Source organism: Aedes aegypti, chromosome 2 (genome assembly GCF_002204515.2).
Source record: "Aedes aegypti strain LVP_AGWG chromosome 2, AaegL5.0 Primary Assembly, whole genome shotgun sequence".
In the NCBI taxonomy this organism is placed as follows: domain Eukaryota; kingdom Metazoa; phylum Arthropoda; class Insecta; order Diptera; family Culicidae; genus Aedes; species Aedes aegypti.
In genome coordinates, this window is record NC_035108.1 from 379233937 (window position 1) to 379257536 (window position 23600).

At 37.9% G+C, this 23600-nt stretch overlaps 1 protein-coding gene and 1 long non-coding RNA gene across 4 annotated transcripts in view; one reads left to right on the forward strand and one right to left on the reverse strand.

Moving 5' to 3' along the window:
* LOC5565317 (locomotion-related protein Hikaru genki) overlaps nucleotides 1–23600 on the reverse strand; it is a 58142-nt gene that overhangs the window by 7562 nt on the left and 26980 nt on the right. For 2 of the 3 annotated variants that reach the window (XM_021846844.1, XM_021846845.1), the window contains exons 3-9: nucleotides 9985–10671; nucleotides 9504–9698; nucleotides 8868–9205; nucleotides 8650–8812; nucleotides 8409–8582; nucleotides 8040–8174; nucleotides 7835–7978 (exon numbers count right to left, since the gene is read on the reverse strand). In XM_021846844.1, the coding sequence (XP_021702536.1) occupies nucleotides 7835–7978; nucleotides 8040–8174; nucleotides 8409–8582; nucleotides 8650–8812; nucleotides 8868–9205; nucleotides 9504–9698; nucleotides 9985–10671 (1836 nt within the window). The remainder of the gene's footprint in view (nucleotides 1–7834; nucleotides 7979–8039; nucleotides 8175–8408; nucleotides 8583–8649; nucleotides 8813–8867; nucleotides 9206–9503; nucleotides 9699–9984; nucleotides 10672–23600) is intronic. The other variant, XM_021846846.1, reaches the window with a different exon arrangement.
* Nucleotides 21816–22998, forward strand: LOC110676936. The gene is made up of 3 exons (XR_002500834.1): nucleotides 21816–22242; nucleotides 22300–22454; nucleotides 22767–22998. It is a non-coding gene; the product is annotated as an uncharacterized LOC110676936 (long non-coding RNA).

The following is a 23600-nucleotide window of genomic DNA, read 5'->3' on the forward strand; positions in this document are numbered from 1 at the left end:
TGTCTAGGCTTTTGCCCACACTATTCTGTTGTTGATGTTGGTCGCCTCCTTTCTTGGCGGAAACCATAGCCGGTTACTGATGGGTCCAGAAGCCTCTACTTCACATTCCGCTAGTGGTTTGTTTTGATGGATCATATCTTATGGGTCCCCCTAAGAGCTGCTATCCATCTCCACTGGAATAGTCGCCTTTGTGATCCCATGCTTATCTTTGTAACCAAGGAGGCCCTAGCGTTGACGTAGTCTTTCATGGGGTACTATGTTTAGAGCCTGAACGGCGCAAGACAGGTAATGATAAACCGTTTTGATTCATATTACGGACACTTAAGGCCTCAATGGAGTATAACCCATCAGGATTCATTGAAAATATATCAATCTGTATGATTCCTCGGCACTATCGAGCCTTCAAAACACTTAACTTTCGAATGGTGGGTGAAGATTTTATTTCTGATGCATGCATAATTTTTATTTAATAGAAATGTGTGGACTTGTCATGATTCTTATTCCGGACGCTACCTTACTTTTGCCCCATGTTCCGGACACTATGATTCAAATTCCGGACAGCTCATGAAAATAATAAAAAGACAAGTCAAATCATTATTTGAAATTGACAAACCACTAAACAGTCGTCTAAGGCAGTTGAGTATTATAAATTTTCATAGATATCTATAGAAAATTTGATTAAAATGAATCTTCAAAGTGTGAACTTTTGAACGGCAAAAATTGAAACATTTCATGTGAATTTCATCCCATACAAAGTAGAGTGTCCGGAATAAGAAGCTGTCTGTAATATGAATCAAAACGGTATGAGCCTACTCCCGCCCAGTTGGAACTACCGTTTTGATTCGTATTACGGACACTTAAGGCCTCAGTGAAGTATAACTCATCAGAAAGCATATAAAAAAATTCAATCTGTATAATTCTTCTGCGTTATCGAGTCTTCAAAACACTTAACTTTCAAATGGTGGGTGAAGATTTTGATTCCGCAACAGAAATAATTTTAAATGCATGGAAATATTTGGCATTTTCATGATTCTTATTCCGGACGCCTCTTCGCTTTTGCCTTATATTCATATGAATCAAAACGGTACCAGATGACGGATTTGGAACGTACTTTAAGGCCTGCCACGGTTTTACGGGACGTGGGCAGCCAACGCCATTAGCTAACTCGCCGTTCCAGGCCAGTGTCACCCGACCCTACTGAGGGAGTAGAATGTCGCCGCTGTCAGCCTCAACGCATATTATCCGGTATACATACCGTTACTTCTCCTTAGTCGCGCGCTGCCGGTATACATAATTGGGGCCGTACTTGCGTTGGGCCTCAACTGTTGCATTCGGTATTTTGAGGTTTTTATGAAGGTTAATCAGAGCCCACTGTGAACCTCACCACATCCTGGGCAACTCCCCAACTCACAGAAGTCCTGGGGAAGGGGGGAGTCCGTTAAGCCCCTGGACTTTCGTCCCAGTAGATCTTACCTCGTAACGCACAACGTAAAGGTGATCTACCTACGTTACGGGATAAAAAGATCTCAGAGGGGGCACCCGGGTTTGAATTGGCGACCTCTTGATCTGCAGTCGAATGCTCTACCACTGGGCTATAACCCCGTGGAAAGCGATAGCCAACGGACCGGTACCTTGAAGCGGTGAAGTGCGTGGGCTACCGCTTCCCAGCATGTGCTGTTGAACACATTCTTCACATCCAGAGTGACAACCAAGCAGTAACGTATGTTGCTCCTATTAAGATATTTTCCAAATTCTCTTTCATTTTTCCGTCGCTACGGCCTGTGACGGAATCGCAAACTTGACTATTTTTAGTTAATTATCTAGTATGATTGTTATTTATATCGCTGGAATCAAGGAAAGATATCCACTTAACGTTTCAAGCATATCTACTTCCGGAATTTCTCTAAAATGAAATACAAATTTTAATAGCAAAACAACATTAAAAGTGCTCTCATGACGCAGAGTTGCACAATATCGGTCATATCAGCTGATGGCTGATGGACTAAAACTATTAATATCAGTTGCGAACTATCAATATCACTTGGATCTGACAACCAACAGCTGTGATGCGACATCGCACTCTAGATCACAATCACAGCAGAATGAGTGATCACGTGGTAATTACCCACTCTATTAATGTTTTTTAGTGACCAACACACAGTTTCAATCCGTCTGCAGCACTTTCAAGAATATCGTACTGATAAATTGACAATTTAGATGCTTAATTTAAGGCTAAACTTGGGCCATCAGTGATATCCATAGTCTATCGCCATCAATGCACTGGTGATGGAGTAGAGAGCATGACGTTGATGTGATATGGAATGATCCGAATTGAATCGCAGTCGGCCTGTACAAATCAGCAAATTTCGCGCGTTGATAGTGACAGCAAGCAACTCTGCTCATGAGAGCTCCATCATTGCGACTTGACGAAGTGAGCACATGAAATATAGATTCGACTGGCGACAGTGAGAACACTCGTTTCGTCAGTGTCGAAAGCCGGTCATGATTTTTAACAGCCCTGATTGAAGATGGACTTCTCTGCGGTCGTAAAACTCTGTGGACCTAGCAATTTCAGTAAAATGACAAATCAGCCTCGTTGATCGATTCCATAGCTTGCACTGTGATACCGTTTTGTCTCAAATTCCGAACAGACTCATATTCCGAACACTCGGTTTTTGTATGGCAATTTGGTTGAAATGTTTCGCTGATATATGTCACCAAATAACAAGAAAATGGCAGTCAATTGCCATTAGATTTTATCGTCTCCAATATAATTTATACCCCGGGAGTAGTGATGATTCTCTAGTTTAAGACCAGTAGAACAAGCTCAGATAAATTTATTTGCGAAATTATTCATTTGAATACGATTTATTCATGCTGTTCGGAATTTGAATCAAAGTGTTCGGAATATGAGACAGAATGAACACAGTGTTCGGTACAGTGGGATTCCGTTTTTGGCATGCTCCGTTTTTGGCATGCTCCGATTTTGGCACCCCCCGATTTTGGCAACAAAATGGATCCGTTTTTGGCAACATTTTTCAATACCATTAAAATTTGTAAATTTTTGTAAACATAATCGTGTCTGTTGCTTTAGTCACTTGAATAGCATGTTAACTCCACACCGATTACATTCCAGATCTCCATTTTCGTCGATGTTTCCCCAAATCTCACCAACTACTAAGGACTCGGATACGCGCTTATTTACTTCAGAATGGTCATTGGTCATACATAGGCAACGTTTCATGAGACCAATAATCTCCACCAGTATCTCAACTTAAGACCATTCTTTTTTCAGGCATTCATATTGAGTGACCAGCCCACTTGAGTTTGCCAGTAGGTGATACAATAAAAAAACACTGTTCTTCAGATTTGGAACTGCTTGTTCGAACAAAGCACCAGCACCGACATAAGAGCAACGAAAAATCTATGACTCACACAGAGTTACAATTATAAATTTTGTCTCGATGTCCTTATTATTATGGATTTATATACATTGTGTATGTAAAAACACCGCAATAATAGATACAAATATGTTCAGCAAAATGTCTTGTATCATAACTTTTTTTTAAATTTCATTAAATAACATGACAAATGCGAATACAGTCCAAACTACAATTTATTTTCAATAATACCATTGAAGCGTGCAATAAATACGACTGAGAGTGTTTCTACTTTTTGTCCGTGGTATTGGTGTGTATATTGATCTTTCTGCGTAAACTATTTAAAGCTACGTTCTCTCTTTTCTATAGAATCTATAAGGCGTTAGATTTGTACGGAGACGATCCAGAATTCTGTACAAGATTGTTAATCAAGGATACGGGTCTCAACATCATCAAAATGTTCCTTAAGAGCTGAGTCTATGAGTTTCCTAACTGTACCCTGGAGAATCATTAAGGGATTCTGTGGGACTTTTCAGAAATTTTAACGAATTCATGAGGATATCTGCAGATTCCAAGTGGACACTGAGAGTTTCTTGAGAGATCGTTAGAGTGTATAACTGGTTATGGAGGATTAAGTCCGAAATCTGGTGATTCCTAATAAACTCTAGGGCGTCTTGTAAATTTTAAGCGGGATAATGTGAATTTCTAGTAGTATTTTTAATATTTTCGGCGAACGCTTGAGGGTCTTGAAAAGGTTCCCAGAGGAATTTGAGGTGTGCTAGTGGTAGCCTAATAATAATAAACTTTTATTAATTTTTAATGGAAAACTTTTATTAATTTTTAATGGAAATAAACTTTTATTAATTTTTAATGGAATTTACGGCAATATCGCAGCGGAATTCCAAGATGTTAACTCATAGCAAAATCCTTAGCAAGATCCTGAGAACTCTATGCGAGATCCTACGGGTGCTTGGCAAGATGCTTCAGAGCTCAAGCGTTTTTTCTGTAGATTTCTTATGAGAACCTGAAGATTCCTATAAGATTCTTGAGGTTTCATACAGGATCCTGTAAATTTCAGTTGATTTCATAAGGCAGGTGTAAAACATATATCAAGCTGAATTAAAAATTATTTCAAGTAAACATTAAATTCTACACAATTACATGACATTTATGCATCTTCTCATGTTTATGTTTGCCCTTTTGATTCATTATAAAATGCATTACTTTATCAGAAACATAAATTGAAGGAGCAATTCAAAACTTACCGAATTTTTCAGATTTTATACTAAAGTCCAAAAGTAAAACTGATTTTAAATGGTCATTTAATTTGAAAAAAAAGGTCATGCCGTTTTGCAATACCAGCGCTTTTTATTCGCAAATCCGTCTTTAAAAGAAAACATGTTTGTTTTCGTTTTCTCTCATAGTTTTAAGAAAATGTCCAGTTCTTCAATAAAAGTCACTTATGCGATTATTGGTTTTACAAGGCCCTCTTATACAAAAACTATGCATAAAGCTTCTAAAAAATAATTGAAGACGTTGAGGCGTATAAACGCGATCAGAAAATCGTTTGCCAGATTTAATATTACGGAGCTGTACATTCATAGCATAGTATAACCCTTCGGGAAAATGCTTCGAAGTGAACCTTTTCGAAGTCTGAACGCCTTATGATTCCATAAAAATGATGTATTAACATTGTAATGATGCTTTTAAAACCAATAGTTGAAAAAAAAAATGAAATATGGGTTCCGATTTTGGCACGGTTCCGTTTTTGGCAACTGAAAATTTCAACTTTGTTGCCAAAAACGGAATCCCACTGTATTTGAATCAAAATGTTGTTCCATACTTTAACGGAGAAACTATACTAAAAGTAATTAAATCATCATTATTATTGGTACACCCAATAGTTAACAGTTAGACTTTGCAAAGAAATTAAAATGTACACAAATATCGGCTAATTTATGCCAATCAGATGCATTTGAAGTCACTGTTGGCCTTAAGTGTTCGGAATATGAGTCAAAACGGTAATCGACCATAGCATTTCCGACATTCAAAGGTAAATCCATGCGGGTTTTTGTAAGTGCGGCGTTCGCAATTCCAAGGTCTGTTAAAGCCATATGTGGCTAGGGTGGGGCTTATTTCCAAAAATCTTTCGTAGTCAGGATTTACAAAGTGGAAAATGATCATCGGTCCCAAAATAACATCCTGTGAAAAAATGATAATTTTTGGTGAAGGTTTAGAGGTGGCGCAAAGGGCGTATGTGCAGTTTTCCCATTTTAGTGAACTCTGAAAAATTTTGGTATGCTTTTCAGCTTGTTTTGGTGATTTTAGGATCCTTAAGGGCAAAAAATCACATCAAAATTGCGATATCTCCACTCTTTTAGATGATATTTGACGAAATATATTTTATGCATGCGATTTTTGGCCCTTGAATAGGTTACAATGACTGATTACTATTCCTATGCTTGTAGAATGGAACAAAAAGCAAAGAAGAATCATAGAAAGAACAAAGAACACAGAAGAACGTAAGGTGGGGTGGGTTAAACAGGGGGGAGGGTGTAACTGATGATATTATATTAGAATCAACTATAGAGCCGTGAAAATATCTCGGTTGGATGTATGAGATGTGATTATATGCAAGTTTAACACTCATTTAGTAGTATAGAATGTCCGTTTGATATAACTCCAGCAATTGCTTTTATAATTTGAAAGAAATTACAGAGGGGCCCAAATCCATACAGGCTCAAAATCCGTACACTTCATACAAATAGAAGGAGTTTTATATGAAGTTAAAGGGTTTAGATTCATTTCTTAGGTGTTCGGATTTTGATCCCACACGATATATCCTTATTAGGTAAATCCATAAACGATTTTTGCTTTCCAGCAATAACACTTCTTGTTAGAATTTCCACAGGAATTTCTGGATTATGATGCCATTTCAGCAATTAATTGCGTTTGGGGTTCCAATACTTCACTTTCGCCACAACACCTTCAACATAACTTCGGACAAACGAAAATGCAGATGAAGTTCAATACATCGTTCTACATCTGTATTTGAAATCGATGTGTATAAACAAAAGCAGAAGGAAAAAAAAAATCGGTAGTCAAAATTCATATTAGTACACGAGCTTCTATAGGGTGCAAGAAATAAAGCACTTCAGGTTGAAAACCTCTCAAATGAAACCAAAATTAAGTCGTCACAGTTCTGAAACATATTTTTTAGGACAGAGCTACATGAAGGAATTTTCACAGGATGTCCTATGTATATATAAATAATTATATAAATTAGTTATGAATTTAATAGATACTGCGTGAGGCTGAATTTCCAGGATGTAAATTTTGCAACGGTCCCTTTCAAAGTGACGTGTATTTATCTATATCTACCAGGAGAATAATGATGAAACTTCGCATGGAATTAAGGACATTTTAGCCGTTATTGAAATTTTTCCATAAAGTCCTATAAAGTAGCAATAAGTTCCAATAAAAATGTCGAAATATTTCTGAAGTGGGTAATATTAAATAGAAATCAAGGGGTTGGACCTGGTGTAGTGGTTAGAACACACACCTTTCACGCTGAGGATCTGGGATCGAATCCCATCTCCGAGATAGTCACTAAAAATTTCAGTGGCGACATCCTTCGGAAGGGAAGTAAACCCGTTGGTCCCGAGATGAACTAGCCCATAGCTAAAGAGCTAAAAATCTCGTTAATAAAGATTAAAAAAAATATGAATTCAATTAATGTAATCATCGTTTTCTAGATTCCTCTGTTACGCTCAAGACATCGCTAGTTTCACCCTCCCACCTATTTAACCCACCCCACCTTACATTCTTCTGTGTTCTTTGTTCTTTCTCTCATTCTTCTTTGCTCTTTGTTCCATTCTACTAGCATAGGAATCCTCCCCAGCTATTTATATGCTTATTCGGGTTCATAGTAATCAGTCAGCGTAACCTATTCAAGGGCCAAAAATCGCATGCATAAAATATATTTCGTCAAATATCATCTAAAGGAGTGGAGATATCGCAATTTTGAGGTGATTTTTTGCCCTTAAGGATCGTAAAATCACCAAAACAAGCTGAAAAGCATACCAAAATTTTTCAGAGTTCACTAAAATGGGAAAACTGCACATACGCCCTTTGCGCCACCTCTAAACCTTCACCAAAAATTATCATTTTTTCACAGGATGTTATTTTGGGACCGATGATCATTTTCCACTTTGTAAATCCTGACTACGGAAGATTTTTGGAAATAAGCCCCACCCTAATATGTGGCCCGTTTTCCCTTCACAAACTTCAAGCTTTTCGTTTTATTGATTTTGTTCAAATTTTTGCAGTTGCTTCTAGGGACCACTGACCACTTAGGACTTAGTAATTTACAAATTTGATTCTCGTCAAGCATTCCTGTTTTTCTAAAATCTTAAAAACGTTATTCAACATCAACGCTGATCCTCGGTACGTACCTGATGCCAGACACGTAGCGTTTGCCGTCCCTTGCAGACTATACCCGAGAGGACATCTGTACAGTGCGCGTTGCCCAAGTTTTATGCCTTCCAAACGTAATGATAAAGGTGGCTTCGGTTCCAACAGAGTCGAACATTGCGATACTAAAATAAAGAAATAATTTTAGTGCATTCCTTCAACAGCAAAGAAACCACTCATCCATACTGGCCACAACGATCACGATACTGTTTGTGAGGCCCCGTGGCGAAGCACAGGTATACGTTCCGGAGTCCTGGCTCTGGATGTCCTTGATGGTGAGCCGATAGCGTGACGCTTTCTCCTCCGGTACGGCGGACCAACCTATATTGAAAAAATCAGGAATCGGATTGAATTGGTTAACAGCAGTGCCACTGCCGGGTGTATCTACGGGTTATCGATTAGGGGGGTAGAACAGAATCGGAAAACATCTAGTGAGATAGGTGTGATGGGTTCGAAAGAGTCCTAGATGTGGCGCTATAGTTTTTGAGTGGAGCAAATCTTGATTCTAATTGTTTTATGGGACACATGAAGACAGTTTTTCGAAGTTGATCGTACCAGTTAAGTATTGACGGAACCAGCCTGTCCAAGTCCACTCCGGTGAGCCTCGACGTCGAGGGTACATACAATCCAAATGAATTGTACTGGTGGGAAGAACAGCAAGCACTCCCGATGGTTCATAGGCAGCTGATCCGACTCCTACCTTAATACGAATTGATGGTGGACTGTCGTCTATAATAACAAAACTCGAGATAAGCTAAAAATGTAACGATTATGAGATTATAGATTATATATTTACCAGAGTAATTGGTGAGTAGAGTAGTTGGTACACACGACGGCATCTTCGGTGCCCACATACCATTAGAGCAAAGAACTTTGGTCTCTCCCAGAAGCTTATACAGACCCAGATCCCTACACCTTGCTTGTAGAGTGTGACCGTGTGGTAGATCCCAGCCGATAGTCTATAAACACATTTCTAAATATACTGCAATCGATAAGAAATAATAAAAATCTTACCACAGAAACATTCTTGTAGCTCAAAAGCAAATGTGGTGGAATGTGATCGACGACGCATCGCTTGTACAGTGGTTCAAATTTCAACTGTCCATTCTCGTCCTGTTCGTGTTCATTCATGGCACAGAGAGGTCCTACCCAGTGACCTTTAACGCATTGAATCTTACACAGTCGATGACCTCCCAAAGGACCTACTTCCCCTGGAAAACGAACTTCGCTGACCTCCCGGAATTGATGAAGCTCTGGGCTTTCTTCGATCTCTTCGCTCTCTTTCTCCTCATCTGGACCTTCGTGAGAATCCGGTAATGGCGGAACGTAGCTTCCGTCTTCGTCGTATTGGCCTGGAGATTTCGTATGACATAAAATAGTGTTATTGTTTGATCAAACTTCCACAAGAGTGATTGCAAGCAGAAGCGAGTGAAAGCTGAAAGCTCATCGCAAAATTAGTGCTATTTGAAGTGTTCGTTTAGCGGACAAAATGTTTCATATGGATCGATTTGGATGCAAGTGATTGGTCTATATAATGCGAAGCGCAGACCTCAACTGAGTGTTCTCTACTCTGAAGCGCAGATACAGCGAGCGATTTGAGGCGATGTAATGTAAAAATGGGATGAAACTCTATGAACTAGCAAGGCTCACCTTTGTTGGCATTTCGACTGATACTTTTACTGCCGCTATCGCTACCACCTTTCGGACGACTAAGAGCACCCGTTGCCTTACCAGATTTACGCTTCTCCCTTGCCATCGTTTCGTCTCGATGGTAAGGTTTGGCGACCTCTGAAGTGCCACCCTCGGCACGCACCTTGTGGTCCTCTTGCTCCTCGTCCAAGATATCTAGATCATGTTCTATTCTCAGTATTGGTAAAGTAAGGACACTCTTAGCAAACTAACTGCTCTTGAGCTAAAGGGAATCAACCTTGCCCAAAATCAGTCAATCCATTTTAAAATTTAGAATTTGTATCGTATCTGTCGCCAATTATTTTTCATCGCCAAATCATCAGACCAGGATTGAGATTTTACTCATGAACTACTCTATCAAGCTCAACACTAACTCTTATAAACTAGTTGAAAATTAAATCCCTAATGTTCTATACCATCCCATTATCGAGTTAAACCTCACCTTGCTTATTGTGTCTGGTGATACTTTTGCTACCGCTGTCGCTTCCACTTCCCTTTGCTCTACTCAATGCTCCGGTCGTTTTTCCTGACTTCCGCTTCACCCTTGTCTTTACACCACGTCCATCGACCACCTCCGTTTCGAGCACTTCTCCTATTTCATTCTGATCTACGTAGTGATCCTTTTCTTCGTCCAGCTCCAACTGTTTTCCACTCAGAAACACGTTATCGAATACGCTGTGATCGCTGTCGTTTTCATTGAAGACATTGTTGATCACGACGACCGGTGTCAGCTCCTGATGCAGCAGCATATTGTCCTGGCCATTCGTATCGAACGCTGATCGCCGAATTCGATGACTTCTTCGCAATCCTCGTTTAGCGCGTTGTTTGTACGATGGAAATGAGGCCGCCGCCAAGGATTCACGTGCTTCGGCATTTTGGATTCCCATTTCCCACCAGAACGGCGTGTCGTGAGAATCATGCAGCTGAGCATTTTGGCTATTCAGCAGGGCACCTTCAGCGACCGAAGCGGACTTTTTAGTGTCCACAAATTCGAAATCTGCCGTCGTGAAGTCCTGTGGAAGATAAATCTGCGTTGTTTCGAACGTAACAAACGGAGCCTCGGTCGTTGCATAATTCTTTCTGGAGCGGGAAATTTTGAAATCTGGCGGTGGACATCCGATTTCGGTTTCTGAAATAGGAGGAGATATGATGATTAAATTGAAGGGTACTTAGTCACTTATACAGATTGAAGTTCCTGAACTTATAACCTATAAAAAAAATATCAGAACTAAGTTTCCCCCCTTTTCTACAAGCTTTGTAGTAGCAGCTCTTCAGAGTTCCGAAAGTTTTATATATGCATTGCTAAACATATTTTCAAACTTTCAATTTCAGACATCTTCTCTACAAAAAATACTGGTGTCCAAGAAGGACATTCTGGAGGTTATGGAAAGTCACTTTTAATGGGAGTGATACGCATTTTTCAAGATTTAGTTAATTTGGTGGCATCGCTGATAATATGGTTAATTTCATAATCTCATAAAAATTTCCTGTACTTTGTGGAACTATTAAGGAACTGTTGGTTAAATTCTTTAACCATTTTCTGAGAATTTTGAAATTTCTGCATAACTGGTTGAAATCAGGTAGAAATTCATTCATTCAATTTCTTACCATATTATAGTAAAAAGACATTCTGGCAGAAATGAAGAAATATGGATGAAGAACATCCAAATACATTTCACGAGTAGCTATATGAGAAGTCATTAATTTATTTATTTTGTCTAGTGTAGTGACAAAATTACGGAAGTATTTTTAAGTATTACTGGATTATTAGTATTCCCAAGATATATTTAGTCCCAAGAGAAATTTTGCGGTTATATTTTTAGTCGATTTTAGGGGAACGGAGACGCTTTCGGATGCTTCTTGAGCAAACTCGGGTTTTACGGTTGAGCTTACTCAACTTTAAGCTGGAAATTTTAATTTCGTTATTGTATCTTTTAAATATGAGTTTTAATAATTTGCGTACTTACTTCTTCTTCTTTCTGACGTTACGTCCCAACTGGGACAAAGCCGGCTTCTCAGATTAGTGTTCGTATGAGCACTTCCACAGTATTTAACTGAGAGCCTTCTTTGCCGATTGACCATTTTTGCATGTGTATATCGTGTGGCAGGTACGAAGATACTTCTATGCCCTGGGAATCGAGAAAATTTCCTCTACGAAAAGATCCTCGACCAGTGGGATTCGAACCCACGACCCTCAGCATGGTCATGCTGAATAGCTGCGCGTTTACCGCTACGGCTATCTGGGTTGACTTACTGTCCTTATCTTACCGATATATCTCATATCGCCTGCCGTGTGGTTACGGGATTAAATTGAATCAATTTTCCATTTCTTGCACCCTGCATTTCTTACAGTTCATGAGGATCCAGTTTGAAATAACCCAATTCAATGTGGCTGCCATCTAACCCATCTTGCAGAACGTGTGCACACCGACAAAATTGATGTGGAAAGTGGAATAGATTGCAATCGAGTTGCTTCATCATATTTTCCAAGATATGATTCTGCTTCGCTATAAGTAGAGGAAAGTGCTTCAAAACAAACCACAGGCTCCATGTGGAAATTAGTTTTTCATTGATGTTCCATAACTATTGAAGTTTTCATGACCTTAACATATAATATTGAACTTATAATAAGGCTGATACAAATATTAAATTTCTTTTATGTCCGAGACCACTTGGAAGGTACGAGGGGGGGGGGATAAAAATAAATAAGGAACAAAAAATTAAAATGAAAAAAAAAGTTATTTTTCGAAATTTTTATTTTTGATGATAGTTGTTAAACTTTTTTTAATCGTCCCCTGGATCATTATTTTACTTGTTTTTTTTTTTACTTTAAAAATTGAAAAAAACCTAAATGATGTCAAGAAATGATGAATCTTTTTTTTCTCCCCTTCAAAATTTTCGGATTTTTGAAGGGGGGGGGTGACATAAAATAAAATTATTATTTGTATCAGCCTAATGTGCCATTTAAAGGCAGTTTTCCAACATTTTACAGTTGATTACTCGGTAACATATTCGTTGATATTTTCTACATTTATTACATGTGTACAACTACCGGATATTGCCTTGCATTGTTATAATGTTTACTTATACAAGATACAACCCCGATTTTTTCTCCTCGTTACAATATTAAATTGACAGTAGACTTTGAATCTAATGGCCTCACTAGGACATATATGCACCTTATTTGAACGAATCAATGGAGACGCATGGTGTCTCAATTGGTGAATTACATGAACGTTACATTGGAATGTAGATTCAAGCTTAATTGCTGCGATTTGGAGTACTTTCCCCTAACGCCAGCCGACCCAGAATGAACGCAAACCGCCTTAACCGATGGATGGTTGCATGGATGGAAGGATAAATGGAAGGTTTATTCTGTTTAGACTCGACACCGGGCCCGTCTTAAGCTCCAGTAATAGTTCATCTATGCGCTTTTGTAATGAATTCTGAGTACATACTCATCTGGGCGGAACTGAATCTACATATCAACCAGATGGTGCTCTCGTGCTTTCTCAGCAACAAGAAAAGCGAACTCGAGCATGAAGATGTTGTCTTTCACGTCCAATAATGCTTGAAAGTAATTAGATTTACAACCTGGATGAATAATGGGTTTCGTCTTGAGCCGGTATGCTGCAGCAGGGGATACAGAAGAGACGGTGTTGCTGCATAGCGAAATTTTCCGCATGCCCTGTTTTGGATATGAGTTTGAAAACGGTAAGGATTTTGCGGTTTGTAACTATATAATGACAATATTGAACGCAAATATGTTTCATCAAGATTATCTGGAAGTACTTTACATTATAACCTATATCTCCCAAGAGGAACCAAAAGCTCGAAAAGCTCCGCAATTCACATGATTTTATGATGATCGCTATGGACTATGAATAGTGTTTAGTCTGTTGATTGTGTCGCAGGCTGCTGCGGAATACCGTGATCTAATATCGTGAGTAACACTTACCCAATATCCTAACCACAACAACTATTGAGATGCAGAGATAAATTCGGTCTCTAGTAACAATGGTTGTCTAACTAACAATCCTTTTCTTCCCGATGACCATTTGGACCGGCGACGTTATTGACTTTAAAATTTGGAGCTCTTGATTCGTGCACATTGAAAATGGTAAGCTCATCTAAAGTCCCATTAATTAAATCTCTGAGCATCTTCAATTGTGCTGGACCAGAAGTTTTCAGACTTTTTGGCTCACGAAGCAATTTTTATGATTAACCTGTTGCGCGGAGCACCTGTCCACTAGGGTTCATTTACAAATTCCAAAACGCTAAATGGGATGAGTGCAAGTCCTGCAGTGTTTGGATTTTTATCCAAATAAGGCGATCGAACCATATTCGGAGAGTGTGATAGTTCGTGAACCAAAACAGTTCGTGACACATCGTATTGTTTGTCTAAAATGGCAGCAATGTGAAATTTGTGAATGAATCCTTATCGCAACTCTGTTAGAAATCCGGAATTTTCAACACATGTTAATCGATTCAACAGTTCTAACGAACATTTAGAATAATACTGTTTTGTGAGTTACGGCTTAATAGGATTCGATTTTATTCATTTTCAAGCTGATTCTAATCTGAAAAGATAAGCCATTTCGATTAAGCTATATTCACTTTCAGATTTCAATTAAGACCTTTCGACATTCAAATGCTGACAAAACATTTTGAAATAAAATGTAAGAATCGCAAAACGGCTATCGTTCAGAAATTTTCTGGGTTTGGTTTCTACTTCGGAAAACTGACCGAATTTTACATATACCTAGTTTTGCTTAAGTTTTCGTGAAAAATTGCGCATGGAGCGCTTGCAAATATAGAATTTAGTCGTTTTGAATTTAAATATAAGGTGGTTTTATCATCAACCATAACATCTTGAGAAGATAAATTAAAACCACCTTTCAAATTTACAAGTGGATCTCTTGCGGAGAGCGGAAAATTTGATAAATTGATCAGAATCAGCGAGTAGGTAACCAATCGATCAATTTCTCAGCGTCTATTTATTAATATGCCTATGAAAACTAAAGTTCTTATAAAAATAGAGTTTACGCGAGAATTTTTCAACTTTTCAAAACATTAATTTACATGATCATGAATGTCCCTATCAAAGATTCGTGTCTCACATGTTTTTCGATAAAAATAGTATTGTTTTAACTGGAAATTATATAGACAGAAAGGAGATTGTGGTTTATTTTCTTAGCAACATGTTTAATTCAGCAAAAAAAACAAAAAAAAAAACAGTTGAGCATGCAGAAATTTCTTAGGCGAATCATGGGATTCGTGACGTTGTTGTTGTTGTTGTCTTGTAAGAATTAGCCTTTCATATTCGCCTTTATAACCTTAAGGGGTTGTGGGGCCTTTCTTAGCCTAGTAACGTTTGTGGCTACATTGCAAAGCCAAGCTGAAGGTGACCGGTTTCCATTTCCGGTCGATCCAGGATCTTTTTCTAATGGATATTTCCTTGGCATCTCTGGCCATATAGTATATTAGTACCTGCCATACGTTATATGAATGCAAAAATGGCAACTTATGTAAAGAAAGCTCTCAGTTTATTAATGTGGAATAGTGTTCAGAACATTAAACTGATGAGTAGACTCAATCCCGGTTATGACGTAATGTCAAGAAGAAGAAAGCCATTAATTGATTGAGTGATGACATTCAAACACTACCGAACATTCTTTACAAAGGTGATCAATGTTATTCCAAACCAGAAATATAAAAAAAATCATTAAATTTAAATACGCTAAGTCAGGTCTTCTATAATACACATGATTACATGGCGTTATTAGAATACGCGATGTAGGAGCTCCAGGGCCTATGAATTTTATTCAATTCGGGGCTGTTATTGATTATCTTGCATGGGTTAAGAGATAGCACAGTACTGTCTTCGGAGAAAATGCAGTACTAAGTACGATCTATCTTTAGGAATTAAAGTCGCACGGGCGTCATCATAACCATCGTTTCCATTTGAAGAAGCAAATCTCAAGTACCACTCGATATATCGATGCAAAAAATGTATCACTATAATTCTATAATGTAGTTCACAACCCATCAAATTTTCAGCTTCATCGGTGCATTAAAACTCGAGATTTGCTTCTGCAAAATTTTGATGGTAGCACGGTCCAGACGCAATGATAGCGGAAAGGCAACGAAAAGCGTAACCGGTTCACCAGCATGAATCACACCACCTCGACTGAGCTACCAACGAATGAAAGTGAGGCAAGTCGAAACGATTCGTGACACGGTAGTGCGTTAATCAAATCTAATGCAAATATATTGATATTGTAATTAGATCATGCTGCACCGCTTAAGCGTCCGGGTATTGATCCATCACGGTAAAATAAAAAAAAGTTCCATTGTACACTGAGAACAGCGTTGCGGTTGAAAATACTATATCAGAGGGTTAAATTAAATACACAACGCCACTTGATTTGTGCAGACTAAATTCGCATTTATTTCGAACAGTTTGTATTTTCAATTTTACCATGGCACCATTCCGACAGTAAAAATGACTATATCATGGTTAAAAACTTGCAGCAGGCCAGAATCGAACCGAGGATCTGGCGATTGTCAAGCGCGGACGCTTACCGCTCGGCTAGCGATGCAGTTGGATTGAGATGGAACAAAACACAAATAAAATGCGTCCATCATAGCTCAATCTGGGTTGGAATAGTGAATTTAAAAACTTGTTCATGGTTCTCATTACTGCAACGCTTGTTTCAGTGTATGTCTTTCTTCGAAATCCGGACATCGCTTTCGAGCTGATTCAAATTCCAGAAACATTTGCTTCCGATTCCGGACACATTTGCTTCGGATTCCAAACACTCTTATTAAATTAAAAACTCAAAGATTTTGTAAGTATTTCATTCGAATTGAATTTTTAGCACTTTTTTTAAGGTTATATCACCAGCTTTCAGTATTAAACTGCCAAACTAGGGGAACTTACGTATTGTCGGCAGCCTAAGCAGCTGAACTTTTAAGAGGGCAATTTTACGCAACAATAGAGCACGACAATTAGCAGCCGGCACCTTAACTACACTTGAGCACTCTTTATTTGTTAATAATAATACACAAAACACTATTTTATTCTCTTAATCTTCTATGTTTCCTCACCAAAGTCACGAGGCACTTGTTCTTTTATCGGCAATGCCATTACTATTGTCGGCAACAAAAATGTTCACTGCGGCAATCCAAAACTGCGCAAAAACTAGTTTATGTATTGGTAACATTTCGTATTTGTTGACAAATCCTGAAATTAAACGTCACTCATTATGTTCTACTCGTTGAGAGGGCCAATGCACAAAAATACAGACTACACTGAGAACAGAATTGCAGTTATAAATAGAATAGCAGAGAGTCAAATTGAATACACAACGCCACTAAATTTATGCAGACTAAAGCGCCGTCCACAAATTACGTAACGCTCTAGAGGGAGAGGGAGTAGGCTCAAACGTTGCGGCTCAAACACAAAATTTATTTTTTTCGTGCAAAGACCGTTGCGGAGGGGGGAAGAGTCGAAAATTGTACATTTTAACGTTATGTCATAAATGAACGCTGCCTAATTTCGTTTTCATTTATTTGACGAATATTTTTTGTACATATTCAATCTCACTATGGCAGCATTTCGGCTGTAAAAATTGCCATGTTATGGTATTGCAGCAAGTGCGAATCCAGCCTAGAAGTTGCAGCGTGACGTCATAGTTAATTGATTCATAATATTGTGCTCTGCAAGAAAAATCCCTGGAACACGATTATCGGATTACTTGAATTTCAGAGTTGCGTTTGAATGGGTTACATGCATGCCCCTATTCGCTACTCACACTACTGTTTATTAGGGTGTGGCTTATTTTTCAAAAGCTAACAAAACCAAAAATTCTTGTACTCTTATGAATTCTTATCATATTAAAAGAGAAACCTCAAAGTTTGAGCCAAAAATATAAATATTTAGAGAGGGGGCATGCGTCTTGAAGGTGAATTTTCAAGTTATAAAAAATTGTAATTTTGAAAATAATGATGCTAAAGGTTTAAAAATTGGTAAGAAATAACCGAAGTTATGGTGACTTCACTGAAGGCCATTTTTTATAACTTGAAAATTCATCGTCAAGACGCATGCGCCACCCCTAAATTGTTAATAGGATAAGAGATAGAATTTAAGTAAAGTACATAATATTAAGTTTTCAGTCTGTGTGACCTGTAGTCAAAGACGGTGAATAAATAAATAAATAAATCTTAATATTTTTGGCTCAAACTTTGAGGTTTCTCTTCTCATATGATTTAAATTCATAAGAGCACACGATTTTTTGGTTTTGAGAAATTTTGAAAAATAAGCCGCACCCTAGTGTCTATGCGCTAAAAGGTAATGCGAAATTGAAAATTCTACAGGCTATTTTTACATTTTTTTACGTTCATATTATTCTCAGTGTATGAGAAAATCAGAATAGGCCCATTGCAAATCAATGCACTTATGACTTGACACAAAAACATCATCCTCTGATTGCCTGTAGAACAACAGGAGTGTTGCCAAAATAGTTAACCTATTGAGAGACGTATATTTTATATGTTTCCCAGCATATTAAAGATTATGCACTACAATCTTCAAATAAGAATGTATTAAAAGGCTCAATTGTTACCAATGCATGCTTTGTTGCCTAATTGCAAATAAATTAATTAGTCCTGTTCGTTTTTTTCTGTCAATTTAAATCGTGAATAATAAATACACCACAATTGAATATGGTTTTCTGGCAACCTGGTCCCGTAATAAAAAGTGATTGCCGAGGAAATCAAAGTGCATTAATTTTAATTTGTGATTTAAAGCATAAAAATTAAGTATTTTCGAGTGCTTTATATACAAATCAAAAGTTCAATAGTGCATTAAGTGATCGGTGTGTAGCTTTTGTGAAAAAATTGGCATTGGAGCGGAGAATTGAACCTTTTAAAGTGGTGAGTTTTTGTAAGCTGTTCTTGTGTTGTTTTATTCGGCAGCTCACGAATGACGATAATTTCGTAAGCATTTATTTCATTTAATGATAAAACCCATGTTTTATAATATTTTTGTGAAAGATGTGAATTACATGGAAGATTTTAGTTCAAGGAATATGTTGAGTACATTGAAGTTAACTCTTGTTCCGTAGATACATTTAAACAAGGACGATAAGTTAGTGTTGCCGAAAATACCCTCAGGGTGCCGAAGCCATCATTTACCCTATATTGAAAACCAGAGAAATTGTTGACTTTTTTCCATATTGTTATCACCTCAACAGCGATATTTTATTTGTAATTTAAGCCATATATTTGGCTGAAAATCGAACACTTCTTCTTTATGTAAAAATAGTTCAAATTTTCTAGATGTTCTGCTTTTGGAAAACTCAAGAAAATCTGAGTAAACTTAATTATTTGATTCATGGTTTTAAAAGACAAAATATCATATATTTCTCTAAGTATGCTTCATATATTACTTTACGTACAAACATACTAAAACATTCCAAACATCGAATCTCAGGTATTGATTTATTTATGTTTAACTTTTAAACTTTTCTTCGCATTCTAGTCAAGTCTACATTTTTTTCTGGTCTGACATGACTGAGAATACACATAATATTTCGTTAAAAATTTTTCGAGTTATGGTTGAGTAATAATCGCTGAAACACGGTTACCATCGGCATATATAATTAGAATTACAGTTTGCGTCGTATTTTGCCTAAATTTTATAAAACTAGAGGAGAAGCATTTAGGTTGACTCAAATTGCTGGACCATAGCTTGATAGTTGGCAAAAAAGCTCAGTTTTTGATAAATTCTATGTATTTCTTCTCGTATCTTTTTCTCATATATTCCCTGAAACACAAACAATCTTAAAAAAAAAAAATTGAGAGAGACACAACAACGGTTTTATGTGGCTTTTAGTTTGGCACTAGATGATTCCTTCTACATTGAATGATAGGTTCTACAAGACTAAGTTTATTTCATGGATTATGATTTCTATTTGAATGGTACATCGTAATAGTATGACTCTAGGAAATAGTCACATAGCATATACAGTAAGTATTGTTAAGGTAGATTCAATTGATACTAGGACAAAATAACATTAACTTTTTACATCAGCAAACTTTTCAACTAAATAATGTTTAAGTCCATGTACTTGATCTCTTCGTTCCATATTTCAATAAAAATGGAATACAAACTAAATACGTGCAAATGCATTTTGGTTTTCGTTCGTTAGGACTGTATATTAAAGTATTTGTGATATTTGCAATTTTTATATATTAAAATGTTGCCAAGGATTTTTGGATTTCCGTTTATGATCTATATAAACTGAAAGTCGAAAACCCATAGCAACATAACCTCCATCACAGTTGATCCCTAGATATTAAAATATTTGTGATATTTCTTATGAGCCGACATCATTAACGCCTGGGAATAGAAGCGCCCTCTGGGCTATAGCAACGCCCCCCTCAAAAAAGGACGACTAAGAAGCTCAAATTTTACGACGACAGGGCTGAATCTAAGTGATCGTATTATTACGGAGGTCAACTAAAGTGAAAATATCAACGAAAACTAAGATTTTTGAAAACCACGTTTGAAAATTAGAACGGTGGGTTTTCAGTGAGGTAAATACACAGGACTAAAACGGCTGTCATCCACGAACAACTGGAGTGAAGCCAAAAAATTGGTGCTGAAGAAGGTGCTGATTTGACAGCTTGAACAAAAATACCGTTTTAGGCACGAGGCACACTAGTTTTGGAATGCAACATCCATATTTTACCTATCATTCTGGTGTTAAGTGCGTATTACTCTATTCAATTTTCTGTAATTGCAAAATAATTTAGCCACATTTTATTAGACACAATGATGAATGAATATCAATAGTATATTTTTTTCCATACGACATTTGTCACTTCCGTGCGGGGTTTGATGAGGGCAAAGCCTATTTTTTTATTCAGCACTGTGGCGCTAGCTTGGAGGCTGGCTTCAAGAACTACCGCTTTCTTCAGGGTATGATATGATGTAAAATATGATAAATAACTCCCCCGAGACTCCTTTGGGAACCCCTGAAGAGCTAGTGGCTACCAACCACTCCCGGGTAACTAGCTCAGTAACATGAGACCCCTGAACTGTGTCGCAGGGTCGGCATGTCACTGGGTAATCGGAGGGGCTTCGCGAACAAAGTATGAAAAACTAGAAATTTCACATTCTTAAACTTTTATTTAAGCCCTTGTGTGGCGTGTGGGTGTGGGTTGTACATTTTGTGGCGTGTAAGCGAGACTTTGGGGATTCTTGAAGTACTCACAGCTGCAGCTACCGGTTCTTCTTCATCGCGTTGGCCCACACGGCTGCTCCTGCACTACCGTGTGGCCAGAAACTCACAGCGAGGCTGCTCGGGGCTGGTGGAATGGCGGATTGGCTGCATTCAGCGGGCGTAGCTGATGAAGCTCCGGCGAACAGGCGTCTTGCTTCATTGACGAGATCGGCACGGCCCAGGACGAGACCGGAATGACCGTGCCGAGAAGGGACCCTCCTTGACGGTTAAGGCCGAAGGCCTGAGGGAATTGTCCGGAATCGGACGAGGACGAATCCTTTGCTGTTAGGCTCGGAAGCCATCTTCACTTCCGAGCCGCCGTGTGTTGACCGTTCTTAATCAACGGATACGAGGTCCTAGTAAAAGGAATTTTATGGTTTACCGCCAGGGTTGTCAAAAGGCAAATCCTGAACCTAGTTACCTGAACGGAGGCAGCTCCCTTGTCCAACACCCTAATATGGGGGGGGGATTAACACTTGCACTGCACTTCAACCGATCTTATGGTCTTTACACACGGACGCCTGAATAAATTCTGCCCAATCTTCTATTTTAGAAGATGGCAGCGCCCAGCAAATTGAATCTTTTTATGCTTTATAGGCTTTGGCGCTATCACCATTTTTGTGCGAGATTTGAGATTTCCCTTCAGGAACGACAGTGAATTTATTTGCAGCGGTACGAATCCTCGCTATTATGTAGCCTTCTGAATTTTATATTTAAAAACGTGAATTTTCACAAAAGCATCATATCATACAAACACAAAAATCTAAAGATTGGAACCAACCGGTTACACTATCCACTACCCCGATGAAAAAATGTAAAAGCACGAAGTGATTTACATTTTTTTAACTATTTACAAAATCATCTTCGGCTCAAACGGTATTGTGGACGTGTAACTTACAATACCAACAAATAAAACAAACAAAATAAATATTTACAAGATAACGCGCGAAATCATAATAATACTATACATACAAATTAAAATAATAAATAATTGAAAAATAATAAAATAATCTTTAAAACGTGCACTACTTGAAACATTCAATCATGAATAAATAACAAAAATAATCCCGAAACATGGGTAATATAACATTTCTACATATTTACAATATTCACAGCAAAACAATTTTACAACCCTATTTCTACTATTTACATTTTATACATTCAGATCACATTCGATCTTTCGCTTCGGTGTACCCCTCGCGCAGGCGGGATTCATCGGCGGGCAAACTGTCACTCGATCGATCATCGGTGACAGATCGCGAAATGTCACTCATCGGGAAACGATCAATCGTCACGACATATCGGCATGATCAATGTTTATGTTTACATGATCATGCAGATATGTGTTGGAATTGATCAATGATCATGTTTTCGACGAAAAGCGGCCAAATTTTCATCGAAAGAATAGGGTAAGTAATAAATCGATCAAACATATCGAACATGATTCGATCTCTTTTTTCTTGTAGGTGTATTGGTGTCGGAGATGGGATGATCTCCAAGACGGTCGGGCTGTTTTGCTGCCAGTGCAATGATCTTCACGTCGAAGATTTGCCTGCAGAAAACCCCCCGGATTCCCAGGATTACCATGCAAGCCATCTTGAATAAACAAGATGCACTGCAGGTGAGTAATTAAAGTGCACTTCAAAACAAAGAAATTAAAACGTAATCGATCACAATCAGTGATCGCAAAATTGGCGTATGGGTCAACTTTGGTGGACTGATGGGGGTTTGTTTACCAGTCTTACCATCATGAGTGCTGGTCTAACTCCCCGATTCCATTCTTAGGAACAATTGATTGTGATCATTCATTGATCCACAATCACAGCCAATGGAGTTTCATACTCCTACAAGAGAACAGTTGTCTTTTAATAAATTTTCCTCGAAAATTTCATTGACAACTATCCTTCTCTAATGCTTTTTATTTTCCTTATAGGGTTATTCTGCTCATCGTTTCCCTGTTCACTGGTAGTGATTTTCACGGTTTAAATTGGGTGGAATTAGTGCATCGAAGTTCTGAGGACATGACGAGATGACTCCTCACCAACCCATGCATTCCGCTCCCGGGTTCCTGCTTCAATCAACTACTCGGAAATTACGGAAAACAATTGAGAAAACCTATATATGGAAAAATAAAGCTATTTGCCATTTCTGTTCGCGCCGCAGGACCATTCTGGTCTGGGCAAAATTGAGAAATAGGACGATGAAAGAAATTTGTCAATTGTCTGTCAATTTGTGACAGGTAAGTATAAGTGTGCTGTTTTGAATAATTTGGTAAAATATCACAGGTAAGTTGCTATTGAAGCTTGATCACAGGTATAGTATTCATGGTAAGTACAGTCGACTCTCCATAACTCGATATTCAAGGGACCATCGACTTATAGAATTATCGAGTTATAGAATGTACCGAAACAAAAAATCATAAAATCGAAGGAACAAATTTATGTATTTCTAATACATAAATGATCACCTCTGTAAGAAAGTTATATTATTTTGTTGATTGTACTCTACAAACTGATATTTGAAAACTTTTTTCGAAATGTTTGAAAAATCACAATATTTTGACCGACAATATTTTTTTTATTTTCATGTTTTTTCACTTGTATTACAACTTGCAAGTATTTTTTTAATCTCCAATCAAGAATTAGACCACGTTTCTCCAAATAAAAAAGATTTTCAAATCGATATCGAGTTATGGAGAGAAATTTCCCTCTCATGTGACATCGACTAGTGGAGATATCGAGTTATAGAAATATCGACTTATGGAGAG